General features: G+C 37.6%; 1 protein-coding gene across 17 annotated transcripts in view; it reads right to left on the reverse strand.

Annotated features, from left to right (window-relative positions):
* ST3GAL3 (ST3 beta-galactoside alpha-2,3-sialyltransferase 3) overlaps positions 1-14,661 on the reverse strand; it is a 227,795-nt gene that overhangs the window by 188,658 nt on the left and 24,476 nt on the right. For 8 of the 17 annotated variants that reach the window (XM_029228260.1, XM_029228255.1, XM_029228262.1 and 5 more), the window contains exon 2: positions 12,794-12,938. The exons of 1 other annotated variant lie outside the window; for it this stretch is intronic. In XM_029228260.1, coding sequence (XP_029084093.1) covers positions 12,794-12,908 — 115 coding nt within the window. In that variant the 5' untranslated portion in view covers positions 12,909-12,938. Of the gene's footprint in view, positions 1-12,793; positions 12,939-14,661 lie in introns of those variants that run through there. 8 more of the 17 variants (XR_003794405.1, XR_003794404.1, XR_003794403.1 and 5 more) reach the window with 2 other exon arrangements.

The following is a 14,661-nucleotide window of genomic DNA, read 5'->3' on the forward strand; positions in this document are numbered from 1 at the left end:
ATAAGTTTTCATCTAAGCATCGCTCTTGCTGTACCCAACAAATTTTAATATACAGTATTTTCATAATCATTCAGTTTAAAATTTTTTCTGTTTTCTCTCATGGCTTCTTATTTAATATATAAGTTACTTAAGAGTTTGTTTATTAGGCAAATATTTGAGGAGGCATCAACCTTTTTCTGTAAAGGCCAGGTAATAAATATTTTAGACTTTGCAGGCCAGATAGTCTCTGTCACAATTATTCAATGTGTGTAGAAAAGGGAACCCTCTTACACTGCTGGTGGGAATGTAAATTGGTACAGCCACTATGCAGAACAGTATGGAGGTTCTTTAAAAAACTAAAAACAGAGCTACCATATGATCCTGCAATCCTACTCGAAGGCATATATCCAGAGAAAATCATAATTCAGAAGGACACATGTGGGCTTCCCTGGTGGTGCAGTGGTTGAGAGTCAGCCTGCCGATGCAGGGGACACGAATTCGTGCCCCGGTCCGGGAAGATCCCACATGCCGCGGAGCAGCTGGGCCCGTGAGCCATGGCTGCTGAGCCTGCGCGTCCGGAGCCTGTGCTCCACAACGGAAGAGGCCACAACAGTGAGAGGCCCACGTACTGCAAAAAAAAAAAAGACACATGCACCCCAATGTTCATAGCAGCACTGCTTACAACGGCCAAGATGTGGAAGCAGCCATTGATAAATGAATGGATAAAGAAGATGTGGTATACTTATACACTGAAATATTACTCAGCCAGGAAAAAGAATGAAATAATGCCATTTGCAGCAAAATGGATGGACCTAGAGGTTATCATACTAAGTGAAGTAAGCCAGACAAAGACAAATAACATATGATATTGCTTATATGTGGAATCTGAAAAAAAACAATAACATGAACTTATGTACAAAACAGAAACAGACTCACAGACACAGAAAACAAACTTATGGTTACCAAAGGGGAAAGGGTGAGGGATAAATCAAGAGTTTGGGATTAACATATATACACTACAATATATAAAACAGATAAACAACAAGGACCTACTGTATAGCACAGGGAACTATACTCAATATTTTGTAATAACCTATAAGGGAAAACAATATGAAAAAATATATGTATGTGTATATAATTGAATTACTTTGCCATACACATGAAACTAACACAACATTGTAAATCCACTATACTTCAATAAAAATAAATAAATTTTTAAAATATTGCCATCGTAGCACAAAAGTAGCAATAGACAATATGTAAATGAATTGACATGGTTGTGTTCTGATAAAACTTTACAGAAACAGACAGCAGGCTGGATTTGGCCTGCAAGATTTAGTTTGCCTGTACCTCTAATTACTGTCTTATTATTACTGATTTCTGATTTAATTCCACCATAACCATAGAATATACTCTGTAAGATTTCAATTTTTTAAAATGTATTAAGACTTATTTTATGGCCTAGTGTCAACCTAAATGAACACTCTGTTTACACTTGAAAAGAATGCATGTTCTGCCATTACTGGGTAAAGTGTTCCATAAATTTCAATTAGGTAGAAGTAGCTGATAGTGTTGCTTAGACCTCCTATAGCCATACAGATTTTTTGACTTGTTTTATTAATTACTGAGAGACGGAGGTATTAATATATTTGAACATGATTGGGGAATTGTCCTTTTCTCCCTTTAGTCGTATTAGTTTCTGCTTAATGAGGTGTGATACTCTGTTATTAGGTACATACATACTTATATATGTCTTCCTGGTGAATTGCTCCTCTTATCGTTATGTAATGACCCTCTCTAATCTCTTGCAAACTCTTTGTCTTGAAGTATAATTTGCTGAAATTAATGTAGCTGTGCCAACTTTCTTATGCTTATTATTTTCCATCCTTTACTTTGAACCTGTGTCTTTAAATTTAAAATATATGTCTCATGTTAGGACATAGTTAGATTATGCTTCATTAACCATTCTGACAGTTTCTGCCTTTAACTGGAGTTTTAATCCATTCACATTTAAATGTAATTATTTATATAGTAAGGATGAAGTCAACTGTCTTATCATTTGTGTTCCATTTCTCCCTTCTGTTTTTTTCTTCTTATATGGCTGTTTTCTGGGGTTAACTGAATTTTTTTAGTGCTCCATTTTATTTCTTCTATTGATTTCTTAGATATAAACCTCTTTTCGTTATTTTTTTACTAGCTGTTCTACTAAGGAATACCTTCACTTATCAGAGTCTATACAGAGTCAATATAATACCTCTCTACATATGACATTTCATACTTCTGACTTTACCCTTTACTCACTTTAAATGCAATATTCCTATTTCCCATTTCTTATTTCCTGTTCACAAATGTAATAATCTTACGGCACTAAAATTCCATTTACTCACCCCCCACTCCTTATGCAAGTGTTGTCCTATCTTTTATTTCACCACATGTTCTCAATCTCACTTTACAGGGTGACTATTTTTGCTTTAAGCAATTAGTTGTCTTTTAAGCAAGCTATGAGGAGAAAGGAAAAAGAGTCTCTTATATTTGCCCACTATTTATCGTGTCCAGTGATCTTCATTTGTTCCCGTAGATCCAAGTTTCCATCTAGTATCACTTCCCACTGGCCTAAAGGATATCCTTTAGCATTCTTTTGTTATACAGTTCTGCTAGCAACAAATTCTCTTAACTTTTCTTTATTTGAAAATGTCTTTATTTCATCCTCATTTCTTTTTTTTTTTTTTGTGTTACGTGGGCCTCTCACTGTTGTGGCCTCTCCCGTTGTGGAGCACAGCCTCCAGAGGCGCAGGCTCAGCGGCCATGGCTCACGGGCCTAGCCACTCCACGGCATGTGGGATCTTCCCGGACTGGGGCACGAACCCGTGTCCCCTGCATCGGCAGGAGGACTCTCAACCACTGCGCCACCAGGGAAGCTCCATCCTCATTTCCGAAGGATATTTTCCTTACATAAAGAATGCTGGGATGACAGGTTTTTGGTATTTTTCTTTCAACATTTAAAGATCTTTCATTGTGTTCTGATCTTTATAGTGAAAGGTCAGTGGAATTTCTTACCCCCATATGTAATATTTCCTTTTCTCTGTCTGCTTTCAAGATTTTCACTTTATTTTTATTTATTTTATTTTTGGCTGCATTGGGTCGTCGTTGCTGCATGCAGGCTTTCTCTAGTTGTGGTGAGCAGGGGCAACTCTCCATTGCGGTGTGTGGGCTTCTCATTGCTGTGGCTTCTCTTGCTGCAGAGCATGGGCTCTGTGTGCATGGACTTCAGTAGTTGCAGCATGCAGACCCTAGAGCACGCGGGCTCAGTAATTGTGTCTTGTGGGCTCTAGAGCGCAGGCTCAGTAGCTGTGGCGTGCAGGCTTAGCTGCTCCACGGAATGTGGGATCTTCCCGGACCAGGGATCGAACCCGTGTCCGCTGCACTGGCAGGCGTATTCTTAACCACTGTGCCACCAGGGAAGTCCCCACTTTATTTTTGGATTTCAGAAGTTTGACTGTGATATACCTAGATTTCCTCTCTCCCCCAAAATGTATCCTTCTTAAGAGTTTGCTGAGCTTCTTAGATCTGTAAGTTAATTTGTTTCCACCAAATTTAGGAAGTTTTCAGCCATCATTTCTTCAAAAATTTTTCTGCCCAATTCTCATATATATTAGAAAATTTTATATTGTCCCACAGGTCCCTGAGGCTCTGTTCTTTTTTCTTCAATATGTTTTTCTTTCTGTGGTTCAGACTGGATAATTTCTATTGCACTCTCTTCAAGTTCATTGACTTCTTCTGTTTTATCCAGTCTACTGTTAAATGAAATATTCATTTCTGTTCCTATACTTTTCAGATCTAGAATTTGCATTTGGTTCTTCTTTATAGTTTCTACTTATCCGCTAAGATTACTTATTGTTCACTGTATCTCTTTTTATTCTTCAGATTATCCATAATAGCTACTTTGTCTGCTAAGTCCAATATCTGGGCCATCTTACCAAGACTTGGGGGTTTTTCCTTGAATATGGATTGCATTTTCCTGTTTGTTTGTATGTAACTTCTTATTGAACACTGGACACTGTGGATATTACATGTAGAAACTATGAGTACTATTATCTTCCTCTGAAGAGTGTTGATTTGTATTTTAAGAGGCAGTTCAAGCACTTCCCTGGCTGTCCAGTGGTTAGGACTCCACACTTCCACTGCAGGGGGCATGGGTTCGATCCCTGGTTGGGGAACTAAGATTACTGCCTGACCACCCTAAACTTATGTAGCCATGATTTTATGCTATGTTTAGTGTAGATCTGAGGAAAGTCCATGGTGTTTCAGACTTCTCTAACTTGATGGGACTCATCTACTTAAGACTTAGCAATATGCATTTAAGATTCCTCCACATCTTCTCATGCCTTCAATAGTTCATTTCTTGTTAGTGCTTAATAACATTCCATTGTCTGGATGTACTACAGTTTAGTTATCCATTTAACTACTGAAGGACATCTTGGTTGCTCCCAAGTTTGGCAGTTATGAATAAAACATCATAAACATCCAAGTATAGGTTTTGGACACAGTTTTCAATTCATTTGGATAAATACCAAGGAATGTGATTGCTGGATCATAGAGGAAGAGTATATTTCATTTTATAAGAAACTGCTAAACTGTCTTCCAGAGTAGCTGTACCATTTTGCATTCCCACCAGCAATGAATGAGAGTTCTTGTTGCTCCACAACCTTGCCAGCATTTTGGCGTTATCAGTGTTCCAGATTTTGGCCATTCTAATAGGTATGTAGTGATATCTCATTGTTATTTTAATTTGCGTTTCCCTGATGACATATGACATAGAGCATCTTTTCATGTGCTTATTTTCCATCTGTATACATTCTTTGGTGAGGTCTTTGGTGCATTTTTAAATTGGGTTACCTGTGTTCTTATTGTTGAGTTTTATGAGTTCATATATTTTGAGTAACAATCCTTTATCAGATGTGTCATTTACAAATATTTTCTCCCAAGCTGTAGCTTATTTTTTCATTCTCTTCACAGAGCAGAAGCTTTTAATTTTAATGAAGTCCAGTTTTTTAGTGCTTTCTTTCATGAACTGTGCCTTTGGTGTTGTATCTAAAAAGTCATCACCAAATCCAAGGTCATCTAGATTTTCTCCTCTATCTTCTAAAAATTTTAAGTTTTATGTTTTACATTTAGATCTGTAACCCATTTTGAGTTAATTTTTGTGAAAGGTATAAGGTCTGTCTAGATTTGTTCTTGCTTTTGTTTTTCTTTTTTTGGTATATGGATGTCCAGTTGTTCCAGCACCACTTTGTTAAAAAGACTATCTTTTCTCAATTGTCTTGCTTTTGCTCCTTTGTCAGATATCAGTAAACTCTATGTGGGTCTATTTCTGGGCTCTGTATCAATGTTCCACTGATCTATTTGTCTAGTCTTTTTCCAATACCACACTATCCTGATTACTGTAGCTTTATAGTAAGTCTTAAAGTCAGGTAATGCCAGTTCTCTTTGTTGTTTTTGTATAAAATTGGGTTGGCTATTCTGGGTCTTCTGCCTCTTCATGTAAACACTAGGATCGGTTAATATTCACAAAATAACCTGTTTGGATTTTAACTGAAATTGTCTTGAATCTATAAATCAAGTTGGGAAGAACTGACATCTTGACAATATTGAATCTCCCTGTCCATGAAAATGGAATATCTCTCGATTTATACCTAAGTATTTTATTTTGGGTACTGTGTTTTTTTTTAATATAGTTTTTTTTTTTTTTTTTTTTTAGCTGCGTTGGGTCTTCGTTGCTGCGCGTGGGCTTTCTCTAGTTGCAGCGAGCGGAGGCTACTCTTTATTGTGGTGCGCAGGCTTCTCTCATTGTGGTGGCTTCTCTTGTTGCAGAGCACAGGCTCTAGGCGCACGGGTTTCAGTAGTTGCAGCACACAGGCTCAGTAGTTGCGGCACATGGGCCCTAGAGCACATGGGCTCAGTAGTTGCGGCACACGGGCTCTAGGGCGCACGGGCTTCAGTAGTTGTGGCACACGGGCTTAGTTGCTCTGCAGCATGTGGAATCTTCCCGGACCAGGGCTTGAACCCATGTCCCCTGCACTGGCAGGCAGATTCTTAACCAGTGCACAACCAGGGAAGTCCCTTTGGTACTGTGTTCTTAATTTCAAATTCCACTTGTTCATTGATGGCTTACAGGAAAGTGATTGACTTTTGCATATTCATCTTGTATCCTGCATCCTTCCTATAACTGCTTACTAGTTCCAGGAGTTTTTTTGGTCAATTCTTTTGGATTTTCTACATAGACAATTATGTCATGTGTGAACAAAGACAGTTTTATTTCTTCCTTCCCTATCCATATAGATTTTATTGCCTTTTCTTGTTTTACTGCACTAGCTAAGACTTCCAGTACAATGGTGAAAAGGAGTGGTGAGAGGGGACATCATCGCCTCATTCCTGATCTTAGTGGAAAAGCTTCTATTTTCTCACCATTAAGTATGATGTTAGTTGTAGGTTTTTGTAGATATGCTCTATCAAGCTGAGGAAATTTCCTTCTAATCCTAGTTTACTGAAAATTTTTATCATGACTTGGTATTGGATTTTTATCAAATACCCTTTCTTCATCTATTGATACGACCATGTGATTTTTCTTCCTTAGCTTGTTGATGTGATGTATTACACTAATTGATTTTCAAATGTTGAACCAGCTTTGCATACCTGGAATTAATCCCACAACCATGGTGTATAATTCTTTTTATAGACTACTGGATGTGATATGCTAATATTTTATTGAGGAATTTTACATTTATGTTCATGAGAGATATTGGTCTACAGTTTTTTTGTTCTATTTTTTTGTTTCTTGTAATGTCTTTGTCTGGTTTTGGTACTAGAGTAATGCTGGCCTCATGGAATGAGTTAGCAAATATTCCCTCTGCTTTTATCCTCTGAAAGAGATGACAGAGAATTGGCTTAATTTCTTTCTTAAAATTTGGTAGAATTCACCAGTGAACCCATGTGGGCCTGGTGCTTTCTGTTTTGGAAGGTATTGATTATTGATTCAATTTCTTTAATAGATACAGGCCTATTTGGATTGTCAATTTCTTCTTGTGTAAGTTTTGGCAAATTGTGTCTTTCAAAGAATTGCTCCATCTCGTCTAGGTTATCAAACTTGTGGACATAGAGTTGTTCAGAGTATTTGTTTATAATCCTTTTAACATCCATTAAATCAGTAGTGATGATCCCACTTTCATTTGTGATACTAGTAATTTGTGTCATCTCTCTTTTTTTCTTTGTTAGCCTAGTTAGAAGGTTATTGATTTACTGACCTTTTCAAAGAAACTGCTTTGGGTTTCATTGATTTCCTCTATTGTTCCGCTGTTTCAATTTCACTGATTTCTGCTCTAATCCTTATTATTTCTTTTCTTCTGTGTGCTTTGGATTTAATTTGCTCTTCTTTCTCTAGTTTCCTAAGGCAGAAACTTAGATTATTGATTTTAGATCTTTCTCCTTTTCTAATATATGCCTTCAATGCTATAAATTTCCCTCTATTTTTGCTGCATCCCACGATTTTTGATCAGTTTTCATTTTCATTTAGTTAAAAATGTTAAAAAATATCTCCTATATTTCTTCTTTGACCCATGTGTTACTTAGAAGTGTGTTGTTTAATCTTCATGCATTTTAAGATTTTCTAGTTATCTTTCTTTTATTGATTTCTAGCTTAATTCTTTTGTGGTCTGAATATAATTTCTATTCTTGTAAATTTGTTAAGATGTGTTTTATGGAAAAAGAATGAGATACTGCCATTTGTAGCAACATGATGGACCTAGAGATTATCATATGAAGTGAAGTATGTCAAACAGAGAAAGACAAATATCATGATATCACTTATATGTGGAATCCAAAATATGATACAAATGAACTTATTGACAAAACAGAGACAGACTCATAGATGTAGAAAAAAAACTTATGATTACCAAAGATGAAGGGGGGGAATAAATTAGGAGATTGGGATTAACATATACACACTACTATATATGAAACAGATAACTAATAAGGACCTACTGTATAGCACAGGGAATTCTACTCAATGCTCTGTAATAACCTATATGGGAAAAGAATCTTAAAAAGAATGTATATATGTATATGTATAACTGATTCACTTTGCTGTACACCTGAAACTAACACAACATTGTAAATCAACTATATCCAGTAAAAATAAAATAAATTAAATTAAATATGATACAAATGAACTTACTGACAAAACAGAAACAGACTCACAGACATAGAAAACAAACTTACGGTTACTAAAGGGAAAAGGGGAGGAGGGATAAATTAGGAGTCTGGTATTAGCAGGTACAAACTACTATATATAAAACAGATAAACAACAAGGTCCTACTGTATAGCATAGGGAACTATATTCAATATCGTGTAATAAACTATAATGGAATATATGTCTGTGTGTGTGTATATATACATAAAACTGAATCATTCTGCTGTACACCAGAAACGAACACAACACTGGAAATTAACTATACTTCAAGAGAAAAAAAAATGTGTTTTATTGCCCAGAATGTGGTCTATCTTGAATGTTGCATGAGCTTGAGAAGAAATGTGTATTCTGTTGTTGTTAAGTGAAGCAGTCTATAGGTGTCAATTATATCCAATTGATTGATGGTGTTACTGAGTTCAATTAGGTTCTTACTGATTTCCTGCCCGCTGGATTTGTCCATTTCTGACAAAGAGGTATTGCAGTCTCCAACTATGACAGTGGATTCATCTAGTTCTCTTTGCAATTTTATAATTTTCGCTTCACATAGTTTGAGGCTCTATTGTTAGGTATATATACACATTAAGAATTTTTATGTCTTCTTGGAGAACTGACCCCTTTATCATTATGTAATGCCTTCTTTATCAGTGATAACTTTCCTTGCTTTGAAGCCTGCTTTGTCTGAAATTAATACAGCTACTCCTACTTTCTGCTGACTAGTGTTACCATAGTATATTTTTCTCCATTTACTTTTAATTTATATGTGTCTTTATAATTAAAATGGGTTTCCTGAAGACAACAGACAGTTGAGTCTTGTTTTCTGATCCAATCTCTGTCTTTTAATTGGTACATTAAGACCACGGATGTTCAAAGTGATTACTGATATATCTGGAGTAATACGCACCATATACATTACTGTTTTCTATTTGTTGCCCTTATTCTTTGTGCCTATTTTTATCTTCTACTCTTTTTATGCCTTTTGTGGTTTTAATTGAGCATTTTACGATTCCACTTTCTTTCCTTTTTCAGCATACTGGTTATACTTTTTAAACTTTTCTTAGTGGTTGCCCTGTATTCACCTCTCTCCCCAGCCTTGCTGGGAGCGGTTTGCCTGTGTGCTCCCCTCTCTTATAGAGCAAAGAAGAGTTGAATTTTCAGTCTGTTTGTGTTTCACTTGTTAGGTCACAGTGGCAACTTCCAAGCTCCTAAACACGCAGAACAGGAAACCTCAAGCTACAGAACTTTTTAAAATACATTGATAACTAGACCAGTCTCATACAGGAAGCCTTTAGGTTAAGCATTTGACTCAAGTCCTGGCAATCTGACTAGGCCTTGGCCATGTGTAGCTCTAAACTGCTCAAAACAAAACAGTTTGCATTCTTCTACAACATGCCTTGGAATTAATTAAATCTTAAGATTTTCTAGTTGGAAGGGATTCCATGCTCTAACATGGCATTTCACACAGACCTCTCTTTTAGAACATGACATATTATAATATGTTGTTTTAGTTCTTTCTCACGTTATAGGCTGAGAGCATAAAGTCTATATTCATCTTATATCCAGTTTACACAGAACAGTTTGTGGGCCATAATATGAACATACTGCTTATTGAATGAATAATTTAATAATAAAAGACTCTAGACTCCTCTTCTTCCACCCCCCCCACCATGAAGGAATTCCAATACTTAATCTTGGTTAAGTCATAAATAGTATAAAAATTAAGGAAAAATAATGCTAAAGACATTTATTTTTCAAGCTTGGAAATGCCCTCTAAGCTCTGCAGATGAGAGACATACAAACCCTTGATCACTGAGCCTCTCTGAAGCCTCAGTTTCTACATCTGTAAAAGAGGATAATAATAATCAATATAAACTATGAGATTATGAATATAAATCTCCCATGTTATAATACAGACATATAGTAGACACTCAACAAATTATTATTTTCATTTCATTATTATCGGCATCATCATCAATACTGTTAAACCAACACCTAAATTTCAGCACACAGCAGTCATCTGCTTTGGAAGCTCCTTCAGCCTGACCTTGTTTATTGAGTAAAGGTAAACAAGGTAAAAGTAAAGGTAAACCCTGACTTGGTAAGCCATCAGGGTTGGACATTATTCTCTGATATTACAGCACAGAAATAATATGCTATAGTAAGAAGGTCTAAACAACCTATTGAAAGTCAAATATCTGAAAGACTTGAGAGTCAGAATAACAAAAAAGGTGCAGACAGAGGTTAGTCAGCTAACAACTAACTCAAAGGACAGCAGATAACTACTAACAAACTACGGAAGCCTACAGAATATGAACAGCACCTATCACCTTCAACCTAATAAACCCCTTTGTCGCCTGGAGGACTTTTTCTATTTCTCTTTCCCTTCCCCTTATTTTCCTTCCCTTTTCTTTATCCATCTCCACGCTGATACTCTCTACTATTTCTTCTCTGAGTCTCTCTCTTCTCTGTTTTTACCAACTACAATACAGAATTAAACCTTATCCTTAGTATTTATTATACTTTTCAGTAAAATAACGAACATAGGTTTTAAAGAAAGAAAATCAGGACTCAATTCCAGTTCTAATAATTAGCTATGTAACTTGGGTAAATTAATTAAACTAAATACTTCAGTTTGCTCAAATGGAAAACAGGGATAATAATAGCATCTTCACATGGTTATAGTAAGAAGTAAATTAAATTTGTAAATTATCTAGTCTAAAACCTGACACACAACAGGTGTTCCATAAAGTTAATGTTTTTCTCAATTTCTCTAGGAAAAAATTATCTAATCCTTGATTATGTCTTCCACTGTAGCTCTTAACAGAAAAGGAGACCCTCCCCTTCCTTGTACATATTTCCACCTATTTTATGAATACAGATGAATCCATCCATTACAGATATGGACAATGTCTCTAACTACAGAATTTTACACTGCACTGATATAAACACCCCTTACTCTGGGTCGTCTCCTTGATTTTAAAAATAAGTTGGAACAGAAAAATATAAATAAACCCTGGAAACACAAAGTAATTAGTGATAATTATAAGCTATGCATTTAAGAGGCACTTAAACATTACATATAAAACAATATATGAAAGATATAACACTATACTTTTTAAATTGGCTTGAAACTGCTTCAGTAGTTTGGGCCATGTGAGAAAATAATGAACTACTTCATAGGAACAGTTCCCACGTTAAGGAGTCAATACAGTATTAGGTCAATTGCCAGTTGCCTCTTCCAACTCATTCTAACTCCGTTTAACCTCTTATCTAGAGCCTGACTCTATTCTCAAGTGAATTCCACACTGGCATCCAGTAGGTGTTTGTAAAAATAAAACTATTTTAGAGAAGAGGCATTAGGAATCAGAACAGACTACCCAAATTTTCCTGCACCCAGCTCAGACAGCCATCAGACAAAAGAATCAAAAGGAAAGCTACGCGTCGTCACTGTGTGACACCTGAAGCTACAGCCAAGAAGACAGTGTGCAGAGGCTGGTGCAGCTCAGTGCAACCTCTTCAACTGCAAACCCCAAACCACAGCACAGGCAACGCTGGGTGAACCAGAACCAAGTCGGTGTTGGGGGAGGGGGGTCAGGAAGCCCTACAGAAAACAGTGTATCACATGAGAATGACTACAAATGGGAGCAAGGGATTAGGAGTTACTGGGTAGGGGAAAAGCCATTATTCTATTCAAGTACAAGTTCAGTACCAGCAAGAGCTAAAAAGATTAAGTAGACAAAATTTCTTTAGGGAGACTAAAACAAAGACAGTATTAAATTAAAAACTGGGGTTTCCCTGGTGGCACAGTGGTGAAGAATCCACCTGCCAATTCAGGGGACACAGGCTCGAGCCCTGGTCCGGGAAGATCCCACGTGCCACGGAGCAACTAAGCCTGTGCGCCACAACTACTGAGCCTGAGCTCTAGAGCCCGCGAGCCACAACTACTGAGCCTGTGAGCCACAACTACTGAAGCCCACGCACCTAGAGCCGTGCTCCACAACAAGAGAAGCCACCGCAATGAGAAGCCCGCACACTGCAACAAAGAGTAAGCCCCGCTCGCCACAACTAGAGAAAGCCCGTGCGCAGCAACGAAGACCCAACGCAGCAAAAAAAATTAATTAATTATTTTTTTTAATTAAAAGAATTTAAAAATAAAAACAAAATCCAAGGAAAAGGTAAAGATGAATGCTTTAAGGTCATTAAAAAACCAACTGCAATAGCAAGCCCTAAGGCAGTAACTGGCAAATGGGAGTGGCAATAAAGTATAATAATTTAAAAAGAACAACATTTGAGAACCAGAAGTACTGGTATGGTTTGGGTTTTTATTGAAGAATAGCATGTTTTCCTTGAGTTCATAAAAGGATGTGCCATGGCATGCAGTTTTTAAAACACTTCAAAGTTCTCAGTCTAGAGCAACAAAAGTGGTAAGCAGTTTCTAAGCCTAAGTCCCAGGAACGCTCAGTTTACTATCACTGCCCATCTCCGAAGAATATGAGCGCAGCCACAGGAAAACCCAATAACTGATCTGCAGCAGGCTTTTTCTGGGGGTAGGCTAGAGTGACCATACTTACTGGAGTCCTCCCACTGGAATAAATGTAGCTTCCACGCAGAATAATACAAAAATCCCAGTACCAGAAAAAGGCAGAGGGCTAGCAGCAGATTGCGTACAAATACCAAGAGTCCCATCTTCACATGATTTACGATTTCCTACATGACCTAAAAAAAAAAAAACCAAAAAACAATTTAGGTCTTAACTGATAAAGCAATCATCTTATTGATATACTCTACCTTAAAATAAGTATTTATAGGAGAATTTCCAAATGAAGAACCACCTAGAATTACCACTGAGTTGATGACCTGGCATCCTCCAACCTGCTCAAGCCCGGCTCAAAGAACAGCTTCACCATCAGTCAGCATCCAAGCCAGAAATCAGCAGTCATCCTTGTGTCCCTCCTCTCGCTCATTCCTAACACCCAATCAATGACCAAACTCTGGCAAGTCTAACCTCCCAAATAAATCTCAAATCACACCCCCTTCCCACCATCACTACCCTAGCCCATGCCACCACTGTATTCCCACAAGTTTCCACGCCTCCAAATTTGCACTCTCCCAAATCCAGCTTCCACATACCACACGAACAGTCTGTTAATAACACAGAGTCTAACATTCCCTCCCTGCTTCAACCCCTTTGTATTAGTATTCTACTGCTGCTCTAACAAATTATCACAAACTCAGCAGCCTGAAACCACTCAAATTTATTATCTCAGAGCTCTGAAGGCCAAAATTCCAGCTATAGTGTGGCTCAGCAGGGTCCTCTGCATAAGGTGTCACAAGGCCAAAACCAGGGGCTGAACAGGGCCGCACTCCTTTCTGGAGACTCTGGAGATGAACATACTTCCAAGTTCCTTCAGGCAGTTGGCTGAATTCAGTTTCTTGCAGCTGTAGGGCCCAAGTCCCTGTCTCCTTGCTGGTTATCAGACAGTGTTTGCTCCTGTTTTCCATGTGGTACATTTCAGTAGTGGTGGGTTAAGTCCCTCTTACTCTGATCTCACCAACTTCCCCTTCTACCACATCTTGATTCTGTTTCCAGCCGGAAAAACTTCCTTGCTTTTCAGGTTCATGCAATTAGATTGGGCCCACTTGAATAATCCAGGATAACCTCCCTACTTTAAGGTCTGTAGCCTTAATTTCACGTGCAAAGTCCCTTTTGCCATGTAAAGTAACACGTTTACAGATTCTAAGGATTAGCGTGTGGACATCTTTGGTTGTTGTTTTTTCTTCTTTTCTTTTTGGCCACGCCGTGCAGCATGCAGGATCTTAGCTCCCTGACCAGGGATCGAACCCACGCCCCCCTACAGTGGAAGCACGCAGTCCTAACCACTGGACTGCCAGGGAATTCCCACATGTGGACATCTTTGAGGGACCATTCTGCCTAACAGACCTTTCATTAAATTCTCAATTCCTTTAAAATAAATTAATTGCTCCTTAGAGTCTAGTAGCTTCTCATTGCACCCCTATTTACTCTCCAACCATCTCCTGCTTCTCCCAACCTCATTTGTATCCTATGCTCTAGCCCCTCTTCTTTCTAGTCACTGAACATTTCTCTCCTCAAGGTCTGTCTGGAATACATTCTCCACCACCTATTTCACCTGCTGCACGTTCTTTGATACTCACCTTAAATGTAGCATCAGCCAAGAAGACTTCCTAGGAGCACCCTTCCCAAACCCCACTCAGCTATCTTAGTCATGAAATAATCTATGAGAGATATTATAAATATTATAACCTATGTATACATATTATAAATGAAGTGATAAAGAGTTAGCACTTGCAGACTATATAATTGTCCACCTAGAAAAGCCAAGAGAATCAACCGAAAAATCATTAGAACCAATAGAAAATTCAATAAAGTAGGTGACTATATGATTTACTTACAAAAATC

The sequence above is a fragment of the Monodon monoceros genome, unplaced genomic scaffold (assembly GCF_005190385.1).
Source record: "Monodon monoceros isolate NGI ecotype Baffin Bay Population unplaced genomic scaffold, NGI_Narwhal_1 Super_Scaffold_18, whole genome shotgun sequence".
NCBI lineage: Eukaryota > Metazoa > Chordata > Mammalia > Artiodactyla > Monodontidae > Monodon > Monodon monoceros.